Here is a 19,116-nt window from a genome sequence, read left to right as displayed (position 1 = left end):
TCAGGGGAAACAGGGTAGGATATTTAGGATATCACTTTGTGATAGCTTGTCACTAAACCATGTAGCATTTACAAAATCCACCTAACTTGTAATGCACATATCTAGACATGTCTGGTCAAGAGGACAGATAAGGGCGGACATATCTGTATAAGAGAAAGAACATTATGGGACTATAGTAGGCTTTATAATATGCCAGCATACACAACCTCTTCATTTACCCACATAATACAAGGCTGGGTTGTGGAGGAAGTGGTGCAGGAACCACAACACTACCACATTTAGTTATGTTAATACAAGTGATTTTCTTGCGGTTTGGAAGCGACTAGCATGAGATTTTGGTTACAGAATCAGTTCTAGGAATTGCTACTATAAATGCTTCTATTACATTATAATGATTGAGTGTTTGATGTCTGCATTTTTCTACTGGTAATAACAAAGCGGGAACATATCTCTTAAACACCTGTTGGGTTTTGGCCGAAGCAACAGAGACTCGGAGATTGAGTAAAGCAGTAGCAGTTTAGTGGCCAAGGATGTCCAGAAGTTTTCGCAGAGTCCCTCGACTCAGGAATTATTTAGAGAGCAGCGGGAGGTATTTGAAATAGCCCTTAAGCAGGATAGGCCTTTCACCCACTTGGGTGTCATGTAATGGCAAAATGTCTTCCCTGGCTCCCATTCTGTTGAGCAACCGATTCCCTATTAGGCCCCGCACAGACAGCTGTTCTGGCATCTGTATCCTCAGCGCTTTAGCCTGTAACATACTCTAAATCACTCTAAATCTGCTTCTACTAGAAAGGAAGGTGGGCCACTTCTGCTATGATGGGAGATTGGCTCCCTTTTATCTATGCCACAAAATTAAGGAGGTGCCACTCCTCCCTCCCTGGGTGCCCACAAAGACCTGATGTGAGCACAATTCCTCTGCCATCCCTCCTTGATAATAATCTATTCTCCAACATACCGTATACCCTCTGACAGATCAATCCACAAATTCCACAAGACCTTCAAAGATGTTAGGAGCAGACCCTTTAAAGAACCATTCCCACTTTTTTATCTTTTTGTTCATAAGTAATGGGCATCATGTAAGCTTACGAAGTACACTTACTTTGCGCTCCATGCACCTGTTGGCCCCCGTTTTAGTCATATAACTTGCAGTTTTATTGGACAATTAAAGGGGTATTCCCACCTCACATACTCATCAGTCTTTACTGCTGTAAAATCTTCTTTCTTCCTGGTTTCTTGCATCATTTGGTGGGCGGGGTTTCACATGCAACCTGCCGTTTAGCTCCTCCCCCAAATTTGTGTGTAGCTCCGCCCACCCATATTGGACTATGAAGTACAGGCAGCAGCAACTCCATTCTGTGTTACATACAGAGACTGCCTGTCTCTGCCATAATGAACACAACTGAATTAGCTAACCTGATAACTGGGAGAACAGAAGAAATAAAAGCACCCCTATAATGAAGGGGTGACAGTGCACTTTAGGTTGTTCACATCTGCATGGACATTTTACTCTAGTAATCTCTGGCACAGAGCCTCTTTATAAAAGAAGTACTGTCAGGAATCTGAATACTGAGTACTCTTACTTTTACATCAGCAATCATTATCTTCAGTGCAATGCTGTTGGTGGAGACGATATTTGCACTTGCGGCAACCCAGTGGCCATCCAGAAACACGCAGAGAGCGCATGTAAAGACAACAGGGGCTGTACTGCCTACTAGGTCTGATACGCTGCTCACACACTCCAATCCTTCCCCAGGGCTGTGCACAGATAAGGGGGGTCCTTCTGTTCTACCTGTTGGATGCAGTAGAGTCCTACTTTTCCCCCGGGGCGCTCCGTGTTGGAGTGGGGACCTCTCAATACTGAGCCGGGGTGGTGTTGTACAGGAGCTGCCCTGATGGTGATGCAGGCAATGACTTAGTAGTCCAGGGTCGCTGGGTAAACCAAGTAACTCTTTGTTCAACAACGCCAACCGATTCACCAGCAGCCTTGCAAGATGGATTACAGCATAGAGTTCAATAGACAGTGTCTTAGACTTAAGGGACTCGCCAAGGGTAATTTAGACTCTGCAGTACTAGACGTACTTTTCTCCTCTCCTCCTCTCATACCACACTCAGCAGACAGTGGCTGTAGCGGGGCTATGAGTCCAGATAGGAAAATCCGGGTACCTGGAAGGTATGCCCGTATTCAATACTCCTGTTGTGTACCTCTGTAGCTCCTAATGGCACAGACACAGATGTTGCTCGGTGACACCTCAAGTTCTCTCACTAACTCTGAGACTGTCTCCGGATATACCTGGAATAAGATGGCTTGGTTCTCTGGTTACTAGGATGAGGTCTCCTACTGTGCCACTCAGCAGGGCGTATGCAAGATGGCTGCTGGACTAACTCTGCAACTGAAGACTAGACTTAGCCTTTCTGGACCTGGACTTCTAGTCCTCTGGAACTCTGGACTAACTTTGCTAGAGCTACAGGAGAATATAATCCCTTTCTTCAACCCTGCCACTGGCCTGTGATTGGGCATGAGGTAATACAGCATTTATCAAATTGTAGAACAGTGCATTTACACAGAGAAGTGGCACACACATTGCATTTATCATAGACATATAAAAGACAAGACAACCTGCAGATACCAATGACAAACACAAAAACGTTTAGCAGCATGCTCTGGGATGCTGCACACTTCCCATCTGGCTGTTGCTTCAAGGCTGGTATCCTTCCAGGTATGCAGATTACGATCAAAATGGATGCCAATGGGACAACATTATTTGCAGATACTCTACAGATGCAGATACTCTACAGTCCTCCCTGTCCTCCATCTCTTCAATCTCCTGTCCCAATCTGGCCACCAGTCACTATAATGAAACCCTCAAAAATGCATTGGATGAGGTTGCTCCCCCCTCCACTCGTAAAGTCCCACATAGGAGGCAGCAACCCTGGCACACGCCACAGACACGATTTCTCCAGCGATGCTCTAGGTGTGCCGAACGTCTCTGGCGAAAATCACGCTCACCTGCAGATTTCCTCCACTTCAAGTTTATGCTTAAAACATATAGCTCTGCCCTTTACCTCGCCAAACAAGACTATTTCACCACCCTCATCTCTTCTCTCTCCAGAAATCCTAAAAGGCTTTTTGAAACCTTTCACTCCTTACTCACACCCAAGGAACAGACGCCATTCACAGACCTTAGTGCTGATGACCTGGCCATGTATTTCCATGATAAAATTGATAAGATCCGTCAGGAAATTACTGCCCAAGCCCCAGGTGGCATTGACTCCCACACCTACGATAGTACTGATCCCCTCACCAGCCGCACTTCAGACTGTCCATTCTCATCTTTTGAACCTGTTACAGAAGAGGAAGTCTCCCAGCTACTTTCTTCATCTCGCCCCACAACCTGCAGTAGTGACCCCTTCCCCTCACACCTTCTCCAATCTCTGTCCCCTGCTGTCACTACTTACCTTACTAAAATATTTAACCTTTCTCTCTTTTCTGGAATCTTCCCATCCTCCTTCAAGCATGCTGTTATAACCCCGCTACTGAAAAAACCCTCCCTGGACCCATCCTGTGCTGCTAACTATCGACCCGTCTCTAACCTCCCCTTCATCTCTAAACTTTTGGAACGCCTGGTTTATTCTCGGTTAATTCGTTATCTCTCTGCTAACTCTCTGCTTGACCCCTTACAATCTGGTTTCCGCGCTCTGCACTCTACTGAAACAGCTCTCACAAAAGTCTCTAATGATCTACTGAAGGCTAAATCCAATGGTGACTTCTCTCTTATTCTTCTGGACCTCTCTGCAGCTTTTGACACTGTTGACCATCAACTTCTCCTCACTATGCTCCGCTCAGTCGGCCTCAATGACACTGCACTCTCCTGGTTCTCCTCTTATCTCTCAGACCGCACTTTCAGTGTATCATTCGCGGGCTCTGTTTCCTCCCCTCTTTCCCTTGCTGTTGGGGTTCCTCAGGGCTCGGTCCTCGGCCCCCTGCTCTTTTCTCTCTACACAGCCCCCATTGGACAAACAATCGCCAGATTTGGCTTCAGGTACCATCTTTATGCTGATGACACCCAATTATACACATCTTCCCGTGACATCACCCCTGCACTCATACAGAACACCAGTGACTGTCTCTCTGCTGTCTCTAATATCATGTCCTCGCTCTATCTGAAACTAAATCTCTCTAAGACTGAACTACTACTGTTTCCACCATCTAACAGATCTGTCCCTGATATATCCATTGCAGTCTCAGGCCTTACTATAACTCCTAGGCAGCAGGCCCGCTGCCTCGGGGTCATATTTGACGCAGACCTTTCCTTCACCCCTCATATTGAATCACTCGCACGTTCATGTCACCTCCACCTCAAAAACATCTCCAGAATACGCCCTTTCCTTACCAGAGATACACTAAAGACACTTACTGTCTCTCTGATTCATTCTCGCCTTGACTACTGTAACTCCTTACTAATCGGTCTTCCCCTCACTAAACTCTCCCCTCTACAATCTATTCTGAATGCAGCGACCAGGCTCATCTATCAGGCTAGACGCTACAGCGATGCCTCTGGTCTGTGCCAGTCACTACACTGGCTGCCTATTCATTATAGAATAAAATATAAAGTTATCACACTCATCCACAAGGCTCTCCATAATGCCGCACCTCCCTACATTTCTTCCCTCATCTCTGTCTACCGCCCAACCCGTGTTCTCCGCTCACTCAATGACCTAACACTTACATCCTCTATTATCAGAACCTCCCACGCTCGTATACAAGACTTCTCCCGAGCTGCACCACTTCTCTGGAATGCTCTACCCCGGACAATAAGATTAACTCCCAACTTCTACAGTTTCAAACGCAAACTAAAGACGCATCTTTTCAGACAAGCCTATCACAATTCCTAATGCACAAAATTGTCTGAACACTGTATAAGCAATGCCGCCCCTGCTACCTCTTGTGTCACCCCCTCTACCTCATAGATTGTAAGCTCTTTTGAGCAGGGCCCTCAGTCCCATTGTGTGAAATGACGTTCTTTGTTATGTATGTCTGTATCTGAACCCTATAAATTGTACAGTGCTGCGGAATATGTTGGCGCTATATAAATAAAATGTATTATTATTATTATTATTGCTTAGGCGAATTTTATGGAGGACACATCTTTATCTATGATATGCAGAATGGATTGAAGGGGGACTTTGGTCACAAAAGTTTAGGCCCTATTTTCAGGGTAGGGGGTGATTTGCCAATTAGTGGGGGTCCAACTGCTGGGACCCCCACCAAGCACAAGACCTGGGATGCGCAGCAATTCTGACAACATTTGTTTCCAGGAGATACCCTCATACATTTGCTGCTGGAGAGGAACACACAGGTAACACCTATTTGGATTGTGATGGCAAATGTTTGCATTTACTCAACCTAAACATCCTGACAACACACACCTAAAACACAGGCATGACATGGAAAAGTTCACCAGTCTCACAAGAAACATGTCTCAGCCACCTCTGCTGCATTAGTGGAGAGATTTGATGCATTTGCTGTAAAAATATAAATATATGCAGTACACATATAAATGTGACCTTCTGTACCTATCCTCTTAGCAAGATATGCCCAGATATTCCATATATTACCAGAAGGCTCACTACACTACTGGTATAATCCCAGAAACCCTACTGCACTGCTACTATCCTCTTATATTTAAAGGGGTTCTCCGAGGTTAAGGTTTCCGTGGCCTATCCTTTGTACTGATCAACTATACAGAGTCGTTTCCAGAGCCTGTTTTATACACATTACAAGGACAGAAGAAAAAAAATCTCTGTTCCCTGTATATAGTCTGGGTGCCATCCCTGCACTGACTTCAATGGGAGCAAAGGTACAGTGACGACATCTGACCCCTATTCACAGGATGGAACCTTCTGCTTCAAGCCCTATATTGTGTAAAGGACGGGTGCCAGAAGTGGCTCCCTACAGCAGATCTGACAGGGGACCAGGTAGAAATATAGGTATAAATGAAGCAGAAAGTCTGCAGGGGAAACCTCTGTGGATTTTATGTGAAAAGCGCTGTGGGAAAAAACACAATATATTGCTGCTGCAGGTTTTCCTGCGTGACTTTTTTGCTGCTGCCCGCCCGCTACATGGGGCCTTAGCCTTAGGCCAGTGGTGTAAATACCACAGTAGCAGTGGTAGCAGCTGCCACAGGGCCTGACACCTTAGAGGGCCCGGGCCCCCTCACTAGTTAATATGGCAAAAAAAGAAATAAACAATAAATTTAACTTTTTGAGGCCCGAGACCACATAAGGTGTTGGGTTCCGGGCGGTGGAGAACCTCAGTTTGTGTCCTGACAGTGAGGGAGGTGTGGAGACATCACACAGGAAGAAGATAGTGCCGGGGGATGGAGTGAGCAGCGCTGAGTGAGTGCAGACTAGTGAGTTTAACCTATGTGTGCAGGGCAGGCTGTCAGCACAAAACTCTGTGCTGGCAGCTGCCTGGGGATGAAGGGGTTACAAGTGCCACATTCAGTGTCTGTGAAGAGTGTTTTAAGTGAGAAATGTGAGAATACTCTAAACTGATACTGAATGTGGCATTGTAACCCCTTCTTTCCCAGGCAGTGAACTTATTACAGTATTATGTGTTACAGTGCATAATACTGTGCTACAGGGACCACTATAGGGCATAATACTGTGTGCAGGGGCCACAATAGGGCATAATACTGTGTGCAGGGGCCACAATAGGGCATAATACTGTGTGCAGGGGCCACAATGGGGTATAATACTGTGTGCAGGGGCCACAATGGGGCATAATACTGTGTGCAGGGGCCACAATAGGGCATAATACTGTGTGCAGGGGCCACAGTGGGGTATAATACTGTGTGCAGGGGCCACAATGGGGTATAATACTGTGTGCTGGGGCCACAATGGGGTATAATACTGTGTGCTGGGGCCACAATGGGGTATAATACTGTGTGTAGGGGCCACTATGGGGCATAATACTGTGTGCAGGGGCTACTATGGGGCATAATACTGTGTGCAGGGGCCATTATGGGGCATAATACTGTGTGCAGGGGCCATTATGGGGCATAATACTGTGTGCAGGGGCCATTATGGGGCATAATACTGTGTGCAGGGGCCACTATGGGGCATAATACTGTGTACAGGGGCCACTATGGGGCATAATAGTGCCTGCAGGAATGCGGGGGAAAAGGGGCGGTCTGTTGGGGTCTTTGGAGGGGGGGCCCCATGTCAAAGGTTCGTCACAGGGCCCTGCCATTCCTAGTTACACCACTGGCTAAGGCTTCATGTTGTAAAATGCATCTAAAAAAAAATGTAGCAGAAACACCACATTTTTTTCATTGCATTTTTGCTGCGTTTTTCTCTGCGGTTTTTCTTCCATTTTAAGGGTCAGTGCACACTGAGTTTTTTGGTGCTGATTTTGAAGCTGAATCCGCCTCAAAATCAGCCTCCAAAAAAGCCTCCCAATAGAACTCTACTGGGAGGCTTTTTTTGGAGGCTGATTTTGAGGCGGATTCAGCATCAAAATCCTCGTAAAAAAACTAGTTGTGCACTGACCCTTAGGGGAGGGGCAAACCGCCTGGCGTTTTCTGAAGCAATTTTTTTTTTTTTTTTACCAAAAACTGCTCCAGAAAAAGCTCCAAAAACGCCTCAAGGTAAAAAAACAAACAAACAAAAAAAAAAAACGCTTCCCAATTAGGAAGCTTTTTTTCAGGACCAAAATAAGCCAGGAGGTTTTTACGTGTGGACTAGCTTAGTCTACAGGGAAAACAGGTGTTTCTGCAGGTAAAACTGACATGCTGCAGATTTCAAAAATGTTTTTGTTTTTGAAAAATTAGCTTTTCCACAGTATTTTTTCCTGCAATGTGTGGATGGGATTAACCAGGATCCCATTTACTTTCCTAGTACTGTAACATGCAGCATTTTGTTCTGCTGCAATTTCGCAAATTGAGCCTTAACCTTAAGGTATGAAACATCTGTAAACTTTAGCATTGCTGGAAACGTATCCAAGACTCTGGTAACACCAATACATTTGCCTATACCTAAGGTCCCAATGTGTTTGGTAGTAAGGAAGGTGTAATCTTGCGCTGTCACAAAAATTCCTGAATCTGACAAAAGTTATGATGTTGATTCTGCGCCAAATCTGCTAACATTGTGGATCCAATGAAAGTCAGTGATTGGAGTATTTTACACCCTGTTCCTATGCCCCTGAAAACATGCATGCAGATTGCAATAATTGTCTCCGTAGTGATTATTTCAATTATTTTATTGGATTCTGCAGGAAAAAGCCATGAATTAGACCTGCTGAATAGGGATTATCCTGTGTCCCCAGGCAAGCACAACCAGTAATGGTTACCAGCACTTATAATAGCAGCGATTATGAGAACTAAAGTGGCTGTCCTATGTAAGTCTATGAGACAGGTGCTGCAGCATTAACAACCGCCACTATTAAAACTACAGCAAGTGAGCGATGTAGTCGGCATGGGGAAACAGCTGATCTGCGGGATCCATTGTGTGTTTAGAGGTCATTGTATAATGTGTGTTTATGAATACCTGTGTGTAACTTGTATGTAGGTCTGTGTACATGGCGTGAGTGTATAATGCCGTTGTATAATGGAGGATTATGTAGATAATCTGTTTTCCCATAGTCCAAACAGCAGCACAACAGATGGGGTATTCCTGCCCCTGCGTGCAATCAGGACAGGTGGAACTTTTACTCAATCAAAGAACCTCCCCTATAAGAGGTCACCAGACCTCCCCCTCCTCGTGTTAGTTCTAAAGTAGAGATTTCCAAACCCTTCAGAAAATTAACAAGCCAAACATACAGGGAGGGAGCTTTGTGCTGCTGTTTGGACTATGGGAAAACAGATTATCTACATAATCCTCCATTCCCCATACGTCCAACACAGCAGCACAACAGATGGGGAGGTAGCAAGAAACCCCCACCTAGGGTGGGACTTCCTGACAAACTGATGTCAATACCGAGCGACCGAAGGCAGCCGCCTCCGCGCTAAAATCGTCCAACCTATCATGTCTCACAAAAGTTAAGTGAGAACTCCAGGTCGCTGCCGCATAAATCTGGTCCAGGGAGATGGAATATCTCTCCCCACATGTCGTGGCAACTGCACAACTAGAATGTGCCCTTAAAACTCAGGCGGAAGTAGGCCCTGAGTACTGAATGCTTGAGAGATGGCCTCCTTGATCCATCTCGCCAATGTTGCCTTCAAGGCTCTACACCCCTTGTATTTTCTGAAAAGACTTACCAGAAAGGTTTTCTGGGTCGACGGGACTTTTTGGAATAAATCCCGGGAGATATCTTAATTGTACCCTGTCTGGAAGAATAGTAAATACGGCTCAGAGGCTGCTAAAGCCTGCAGTTCTCCAGTACGCTTAGCTGATGTGACGGCTAAGAGGAATTCCACTTTGCAGAAGAGGAACTTTAGTCCTATGTCTTGTAGTGGTTCAAAGGGGGGCCCACAGAGCCCCTGCAGTACCGTAGCTAAATCCCATTGGGGGATTAGGACTTGGATTGCGGGTCGGAGCCACCGGCCCCTCTTAAGGATTAACTTACCAACGAATCTTGAGACAATCTTATCCCTAATACGGCTGAAAGGGCAGCTACATGCACTTTTAATGTCACCGGGGTGAGGGCTTTCTCCAGCCCGCTTTACCAAAACTCCAATACCGTCTCCATAACTGGTATTGCACGTTGATTCTCTGTGCACCATTGCTGGTAAATTCTGCCAATCCTCATGTAGCTTCTATTCATAGAATCTGCCCTTGAGCAGGCCAGTGTTGTCCGCATGGCCTGTGACAATCCCCCATGTCCGTATAGGGTGCGGTCAACCTCCAGGCTGTCAGGTTGAACCTCTTCAGGTCCTGGCATAGCCACTTGTTTCGGGTTACCAGGTTGTGAAGAAGTGGAAGCCTCCAGTAATTCCCTCGACTCATCTGTATGAGGTGGGTAAATCATGCCCTTTTTGGCCAGAACGGTATGATGGCAATCACCCATACCTGGTCTTGACTGATCTTGGCCAATACCTTCGAAACCATGGGAAGTGGAGGGAAGATGTATGCCAGCCTGAACCTCCAAGGTATTGATAGGGCATCTACTGCCAAGGGGTTGTCCTCCTGGTAGAGGGAACAGACCCTCTCCACCTTGGCATTGTACTGGGTGGCCATCAGATCCACCTCGGGGAGACCCCTCATCCGAGTCAACTGACGAAAGACCTCCTGGTTGAGGGACCACTCGCCCGACACTGCTTCTCCCCTGCTGAGCTGGTCTGCCAGCACATTCAGATGTCCCCTTATGTGCACCGCACTGAGGTGGCTTAGATTTTCCTCAGCCCAGGAAAAAAATCTGATCTGTTAGCTTGAAGAGGGAGGGGACCTCATCCCTCCCTGCTTGTTCAGGTAGAGGACCACCGTGACGTTGTCCGTCCTGACTCTGACCGCCTTGCCGCGTAGATCCTGGGTGAAGTATAGCAGGGTTCAATACACTGCGCAGACTCGCGCCAATTCGATGACTGAGCAGTCTCCAGTCGGCTCCATGTCCCTTGTGCCAGGGTCTCCCCCCGATGCGCTCCCCAGCCATGGAAGGAGGCATCCGTTGTCAACAGGGTCCAGTCGGGCTGGACCGTGGACATCCCGTCCTTCAATAGGGACCACCATTGCAGTGATCGACGGGTACTGATGGACAACTGGATAGGCTTCTTCAGCCCTGAGGGGCTGCGGCTCCAAACCTTGAGGATCTCGCTCTGTAGTGGACGCATATGCTCTAGTGCCCATGGAACTGCATCTGCAGCTGCTGACATTAAACCTAGGACCTTCATTGAGGTTCTTACCCGAACCTCCCGCGTATCCGCCAGATGTTGCAACGCCCGACAAATCTACTCCTTCTGACTGTGAGGGAGAGATATCTCCATCCTCTGAGAGTCCACAATGAACCCAAGAACTGGATTCTGGTGGTGGGGACGACTGCCGAGTTTTGACCATTGATCAGCCCGCCTAACTCTTCTAGGAAGGCGATAGTGATCCTTAGGTGGGCCGCGAGAACCTCTGTTGAGTGGGCCTTTAACAGCCAATCGTCTAGGTACGGTATGATGAATATACCTTGGAGCCGAAGAGCTGCAACGACCGGGGCCACGACCTTTGTAAAGGTGTGGGGGGGGCGAGGATATTCCGAACGGAAGAGCTGTGAACTGCAGATGACACAGAGTACCGTTCAGCACAACCCCGATCCTCAAGAACCTTCTGTGTGGCGGAAATATCGGGATGTGTAAATATGCGTCCCTTAAATCTAGGGTGACAAACCTGTCTCCTCGGTGCAGAAAAGGTGTCACTGACCTGATAGTTCCCTTCCGGAAATGGGTCTTGAGGACGTATTGGTTGAGAAATCTTAAATCGACCACCATTCTCTGACTCCCGATGTTTTGGGTCCCAAAAACACTGGAGAGTAAAATCCGGTCGATTGCTCTGCCAGGCACTGGCTCTAGAGCGCCTTTGTCCAGGTATCCCTGAACAGCGTTCTCCAGAAGGATCTGCTTTTGAACACAAAACGCGGGTTTACACAAATTTGTCGGGTGGGTGAGATGTGAACTTTATTTTGTAGCTCGAATACACGAGCTGGAGGCCCCATGGGTCCTGAATGTGACGGCTCCATGCCGCCGAGAAGTGGGAAAGTCGACCTTCCACTGGCAAAGCGGATACAAGGGGAGGGGGGAGTAGACGTCAGAAGGTAGTTTTCTCCTTCTCAGGCTCTCGGATGGTGTGTCAATTTATACCTCCATAATGGTATCCAGCTCTTTCCAAAAGAGTCTGCCCGGCTCAAACGGAAGTGCGCACAAGTTGTATTTGGAAGTACTATCTGCCCTCCAGGGCTTCATCCACAGGGGGCGTTTTGCGGCCGTGGCTAATGAGATAGCCTTCGCCGCAATCTTCACTTGATACAAACCTGCTTCTGCCAAATAATCCACTGCTACGGAGGTGGAGGATAGGAACGCCAGAAGATCATCACAGGGAACACCTGTATAGATATCTCTACACAGAGTAGATCTATTACCTCGCAGGAACTGAACGACTTCTCCTGTTGAACTCCCACGGAGGCCTGCGCAGATGCTGCAGTATAAATTCGGTGCAGGGAACCCTCTGCACGCCTGTATATCGCCTCCTGGAGATTTGAGCCATCTTCTGATGGCACTAACGTGCGCCTCGATAATTTAGAGACAGCCATATCGACTCTTGGGGGACGACCCCAATGATCAAATTTGTAGTGACGCCGACACAGTAGGCATTAGTCAGGCAGCCCACAGGCAGATGGCACAGATGGAGAAGGCAGATCTAGCCTTCGGGTAGAGTACGAACAGTATAGAACTCTAGACCCGGTGCACTTAACATAAAAGTCTGTTTCCTTACAGACAGCAACACGAAAAAAACTCCCCTTTTTTTTTTTTTTTTTTTTTTAAAGGGACTTGTTCACTCACAAAAGTAGTCTTGGTGCACCTTAGCTTACCTCACCAGAGCTGTGGGAGTTGCTGGATAACTCACTGCCATCTCATAGGCTGCAGTTCCCATTAGATGCGCTTTATGGCAGCGGGAAGACCCGGCCAGATAGGTGCGGTAAAGCCATAACAATCGCACAGGGCATCGCAATAGACATGCACAACTATGCACTAAGCATAAAGGGAGCAAAGGCTCCACACAAATTCCATGCCTGACTGTAACACAGACAGGTACATACAGGCTACTGCAATAGACATAAGTGCTACACTATGCACTATGCATGAATGGAGCAAAGGCTCCACCCAAATTCCATGCCTGACTGTAACACAGACAGGCCATTGCAATAGAAATGAGTGCTCACACTATGCACTAAGCATGGAGGGAAGCAAGGCTCCCACACAAATTCCATGCCAGACTGTAACACAGACAGGTACATACAGGCTACTGCAATAGACATAAGTGCTACACTATGCACTAAGCATGAAGGGAAGCAAGGCTCCCACAAAAATTCCATGCCTGACTGTAACACAGACAGGTACATACAGGCCATTGCAATAGACATACAATCGACATAATAGAGTGCCCATAGCAAAAAAGTATCAGTGCTTTTAGTTTTCAGAAAACACAGAGGAAAGCTAGGACTCAGCTTACCTTACTGGGCAGTGAATGAGCTGTGCACAGCTGAACCATCAGACACCCTGCAAAGCAGGTAAGACAAAACCTAAATCTTTCTCTCAGAAGGAAAGAAAGAGAAGGAAAGAAAGGGAAAGAAGAAGGAGCTAACAGCCACCTTCTTCCGATCCCGGAGGAGGCCACAGGCCTCCTCACCACTTGTCCCTGTCCGCAGGACAGAAAAAAACACGAGGAGGGGGAGGTCTGGTGACCTCTTATAGGGGAGGTTCTTTGATTGAGTAAAAGTTCCACCTGTCCTGATTGCACGCAGGGGCAGGAATACCCCATCTGTTGTGCTGCTGTGTTGGACGTATGGGGAATGTGTGTTTGAGTACAGCAGTGTACTATATAATGTGTGTGTTACAAAGTTCTGTATGTATGTGCAGTATGTGTGTCTAACCATTGTGTGTTTATATATGTGCACTTGTGTATGTCAGTGTAGCATATACTGTATATGTATGTTGTGTGTATATGTATGTGCAGTATGTGTGTGTAATCATTGTGTATTTATACTGTATATGTGCATTTGTGTATGTGAGTGTAGCACGTACTGTATGGGTGTATAAAGGTTGAGTGTGTGAGTGTATGTACAATGTGAGCACCTAATGTGTGTGTATCTATGTGTGTCATGAGTGTGAATACTGGATTTATGCTAATCAGTCTATAGTTCACTCTGTAATGCAGCAAGTAATAGTGAAGCAGCCAGCCTGCAGAGAGGGCAGACAGTGCCTACCTGGATAGTGTGCCCCTGGGTGGAGGATGCCACTGGTCCTCCCACCAACTTGCAGTACAGGTCCATCCTGGGCACTGTGCCCCCTACACCGCTCTCCTCCTCCCCACAGGTCGCAGTTGCCCTGATCTTGGCTCCTTCTGCCAGGTTGAAGGAAGGAGGGTGCAGGCTGAATCCAGTGCTGGCTCCTCCAAACTCCTGGCCATGTCCCTGCTGCAGCAGGCAGAGTAGAAACGCAGATGCCAGTAGTGTCCCGGCCAGCCTGGAGCAGCCACAGGAGAGGACCCACGGGCAGGCTCGGCTCCTGAGCCCCATAGTCCTGAGGTGATGCTGTCTCCTAGATAGCAGCCATTCCCGTTGGCTCCCTGCTCTCCGCTCTGGCTCCCCTGCTACTGTCAGCGCTGAAAAACAAAGCTCGGCTGCCCCTGGTGCCCAGCCCCAGGTGTGAGTACACACGACACTCCCCCAGCAGCAACCTGCCCGCCCGGGTCACCTCAGTACAGGGGCTGCCTCATCTACATGTGCCTGCAGGTGAATGTGAGCTATTGTTCCCTGGTAGCAGCCACATCAGACTGACTTGCAAGCCGGCTGGCTGCATAAGCCAGCTGGATACTGAGCAGCCTTGTGTGTGTGTGTGTATAGGAGTCCCTTCTCCTCTGCTGGCTTACCATTCATTGGATGGCTCGGGGAGGGGGTGGGGCCTCACAGGCATATTCAGTGCAGTGAAGTCTTCTTGAATCCCCTGCCAGAGCAGAGGAAACAACTGCTTTCACTTTCTCTCTCCCTGATTAACCCTTGCCCAGCCGCTTTCCAACCCCACATGATGGCGCAATCCCAGGAGCTGCAGCACCACCAGCGGCTCTTAGAGCAGCTGCTACGTAAAGTAAGTCAGAAAGGGACAGCATGGCTGGATTCCCTGCTCCGGGAGAGAGGGGCTTCAGTCCAGGTCCCTCCCAGCAGCCAGTGGAGCACATGGCCCATCCAGTGAGGACCACTAGGACACCAGCCTGGCTCTCCCCAAGCCCCCTTCCTAGATGCAGCAGGGTTAAAGCCCCTGCACGTGGAGCAACCCGTACCAATAAAGAGAAGGTGGTTAGGCAGAAACAGCATCGGCCATCGGATGCTGCAGCCAATCGGGCACAGGCCCGGAGGTCAGCACATGGCTGCCAGCAGATAGTCAGCTGCAAATAGCTTTCCCTTTCCCTAATGAACTCCCAAGTAGCCCACCTGTCACACAGTTATAATTATCCCTTTGCTTCCCTGCCCAGTATGCTAGGACTGCAGGGGAGGCATTTAGCTCGGGCCCAATAGCTACTGCCCCCCCCTGCGAACCCAGTGCGCTTTGTACAGGCCACAGCGGTGGGGAGTTATTGGTGGGCAAAATGCTCCCATAACGCCCCCTGCATCTAGACTCTTCAGAAAGTCCCCTAGGTCCCGCGACTCCTGGCACTTGGATGACCGCCCTTACAGGGTTTTTGAGGAACATGGGTCTCTTAGGTCCAGCATCTCTCCGCATAACAGTAGGTGCCCCCACCGTAGCCGGCATAGATCCCTCAGTGGATCATCCGCTGGGAGTCCCCCAAGTCAACATAGTGATAGATCCTGGAGGCAAAGCAGAAGGCATCATCGTGGCTATAGCAGGGAGAGGTTGGCTTCGCACTCCTCTGGCTCATCCTTGAGGGATTCACACAGATCTAGATGGTCACACGGCAATGTGGGTTCAAAGAGTTGGAGAAGAGAGCCCAGGACCACACAGGAATCGGACCACACAGGAATCGTCGAGCGTCCCAAAGGTTCTGGTAACTGGACCAGCCCTGCGGCAGCCACCCTCGGAAAGTGCACAGCCAACTGTCATACCGACCAGTGAGTTGACAAATATGGTTTACACAGGCTTCAACTGGCAGGGATGTTTTGGATATGTTTAAGGCAATGTTGTTAAAACTGGAGGGGAGTAGACAAGAAGCAGACATGCTTATTAGTGGTTTACTTTTGGTTTCTACATACCCCATGTTACAAGTTATCTGTTACCCTAGCAGACAATTTACGTTCAATTTCAAAACACATTAACATAGCACAGGCAAAAATTGAGAAAGAGCTGTCTTTCGGCTGCTTTACCGAGCCCCCATTTAAAAACTTTACAGTGTCACCACTGAGCCTGGTCCCCAAGAAGGAGGAAAGAATATTCAGACTTAACCATCACCTATCCTTCCCATCTGGCGAATCACTCAATGATGGTATCCCAAAAGAAGAAACAGCTGTGGCCTACATGTCCTTTGATAAAGCGGTGTCCCTGGTAGTGCGTGCAGGACGTGGTGCTTTGCTTGCAAAAGCGGATATAGAGTCAACCTTTCAGCTCCTACCTGTACACCCAGATTGTTTTCACTTGCTGGGTTGTCAGTTTGAAGGGAGGTTCTACTATGATATGTGCTTACCCATGGGGTACTCCATCTTATGCCGATATTTTGAAGTTTTTAGTACCTTCCTAGAGTGGGTACTGTGGCAGTAGTCAGCTTCCTCTTTAGTAATACATTACCTGGATGATTTTCTATTTGTCGGTCCTAAGAACTCTCCACAATGTCTGTATTTACTCCACATGTTCAGCTTCCTTGCAGATAAGTTCAGAGTCCCCTTGGCCACTAAGAAGATTATGTCTCATATCAAAGAAAGTTCCATTGGTCCAGTTGCAGTTGCTACTGGGGCAATTGATCTTTGCATGCAGGATATTTCCCATGGGGAAATTTTTTACAGACATTTGGCCATGGCCACTGCTGGAAAGAGAATGCTTCATCACTATGTCCGAATAACCAAGGTACTGCGGAAAGATTTGAAAGTCTGGAAATCCTTTCTGACTTACTATGCAGGCATATCATGCTTCTCAGAGAAGGAGTTGTCCAACCCGGACTTCCAGATTTTCACCGACGCGGCCAGCTCAACAGGCTATGATGCAGTGTTCGGTGAGCGTTGGTCAGCAGCCCCATGGCCACATGTTTGGATAACAGGTGGTGCAGCAAAGAACATGATGGTGCTGGAGCTGTTCCCCATCGTGAAAAATACGAAAACATACAACTAAAGGCAAGAAAGATTTAGATGATAATCCAAAAAAAAAAAAAAATCAACAATATAGGACATGGACAATGGAATCATCATACATAAAAACAATGATTTATTTGAAAGTATTAAAAAACATTAATACAACACAGTGCAGAGACATCAACATATACATACAAGGGGACCAATGCTACCTGTCAAAGAACATACGTGGTAGTTGAAAAAATGTAAATATGTAACAAAAATGTAATCCAGCAATGGAGTATGGTGATAATAGCCGTAAAAGCTTAGTCGAGGCGCGTTCTTATCGTGGTATGTACTATCCTTTATGATCTGACTTCATTTACTTCACTGTTTTCCAGCATCCACAGTATTTTCTACATTTGTCATTATGCAGAGCTAACTATATCCACTCCCATATGAAAGCTGTCACTATGACTTCACTACATATAAATACTCACTTATGTTGATCTCTCTGCTAAAGGCTATTCCCCCACGTCCAAACCGCGGCACAACAGATGGGGTATTCCTACCCCTGTGCGTGGTTAGGACAGGTGGATTTTTAATTAATTAATTAAATTCACACTGACCCCCTCCTATAAGAAGGTAAGAGGAACCTCCTCCCCTTGTGTTTTTTTCTGTCCTGTGTGCAGGACAGGTGGAAGGAGGTTACTCTTACCTCCTAGCTTCTTTTTTTCTTTCAGGAGCGTTCCTACCTTGCCTCGCTCCTGCTTTAGGCCGGTCTGAGCGTCCCTTCCCTCCGGCGCGCGCTCCTCCGGCTCCCTGTGTCCGGCTGGCAATTTTTCTCTCTGCGCATGCGTGGCCTCGCTGCTCAGCGCATGCGCAGTAAGACTTCGGGGATTCCGGCTGTTCGGCCGGGGGGGGGGGGGGGAGGCGTCTCTTTTCCCTCTCCGGCCGAGAATTAACCCTCTCCCTCCTACAAGGGGGGGGGGCAGTTTAAAACAGCCCAAAAGCTGTCAGGAGACCCCTGAGGGGCTTGAATTTCCTCTTAGGGGGAGAGGAAAGAAAAAAAAAAAGGAAAAAAAAAAAAGGCATAAGAGAGGGGGGAAGTTGGAGTAGAGTGGGAGGAGTTGTGGTCCACTCCTCCTCCTCCCCTTCCTCCTTAGGTATTTAAACCTTGACGGTTCAAGGTTACAGTGCTTGCTCTGTTTGATCGGACCAAGCTCCGCTGCTTCTAGCGTCCTTGTGTTTGCCTTGTTACCTTGTGTTCTAAGGACTTGCACTTATTACTACGGTACTATTAACCCTAGCCAGGCTATGGTGTTTTTTTGCTTGAAATACTTAGTTTTATTTCTTCTCTCTTGCAGATTTCTTCCTCTCCCAAAGAGGATGAGCCTCCCAGGCGTAAGGGGTCATCCAAGCGCAGGCATCTCGCCTGCAGAGACTGCGACATTCCATTGCCTGACGGATATGAGTTTAACAGGTGTCGCCAGTGTCGGGGCCCCTCCGCCTGAAGAACCCGCGCTCCGTGACATGGTCGCGTGGGTGAAAGAATTCGTCACTGACTCCATGCTGGAGATGAAGGAGGCCTTTGTCAGCTCGGCTAAGAGACCTCGCAGGGAACCACGGCCCTTTGCATATCCTTCAGAGGAAGGCTCTAATACCGTGGATGCTTCTTCGGATGAGGAGCCTGAAATTTCCAGAGCTGCTTTTCCCGTGGAAAAAATGCAGAAACTCCTCAAGTCCATCCACCCAGGTGGGTGTGATGTTGACGAGGGGGAAGCCTCAGACTCCACCTATAGAAGGTCTAGGACCTTCCAAGTGGAGCCCGCCCTGGCCAATGCTATGAAAGCTGAGTGGAAGCGTCCGGAAAAGCCGTTTTTTCAATCTAAGAGATTTAAACAGATGTTCCCCCTGGAGGAAAGTGCCCATGCCAGCTGGATGTCACCGCCGAAGGTTGACTTCGCAGTAGCCAAGCTTTCCTGGCGCAACGTAGAGCGTAGGCTTCCATTGGCATAGCCTCCTCTGAGGTCTGTAACCAGCTGCAAGCAAATCTGGCAAGGTTATAGCGAGACATTGATGACGGGGTTCCTAGGGATGACCTCCTGAAATCATTTTCGTCTCCATCTCTGGCTTCTGAGTTCCTGGCGGAGGCAGCCCTGGAACCAGTCTCGATGGAAGAAAGAGGTGCAGGCATATACTCTCCAGTC

The 19,116-nt window shown here is 48.0% G+C and overlaps 1 protein-coding gene across 2 annotated transcripts in view; it reads right to left on the bottom strand.

Annotated features, from left to right (window-relative positions):
• The window catches only part of LAMA3 (laminin subunit alpha 3), a 166,430-nt gene extending 151,950 nt beyond the window's left edge, over window positions 1-14,480 (bottom strand). The window contains exon 1 of one of the 2 annotated variants that reach the window (XM_075270593.1): window positions 13,901-14,480. In XM_075270593.1, the coding sequence (XP_075126694.1) occupies window positions 13,901-14,212 (312 nt within the window). In that variant the 5' untranslated portion in view covers window positions 14,213-14,480. The remainder of the gene's footprint in view (window positions 1-13,900) is intronic. The other variant, XM_075270594.1, reaches the window with a different exon arrangement.
• Between the last annotated feature and the right edge of the window lie 4,636 nt (window positions 14,481-19,116).

Source organism: Leptodactylus fuscus, chromosome 4 (assembly GCF_031893055.1).
Source record: "Leptodactylus fuscus isolate aLepFus1 chromosome 4, aLepFus1.hap2, whole genome shotgun sequence".
Classification (NCBI taxonomy): Eukaryota; Metazoa; Chordata; class Amphibia; order Anura; family Leptodactylidae; genus Leptodactylus; species Leptodactylus fuscus.
This window is presented reverse-complemented; position numbering and strand designations above follow the sequence as displayed.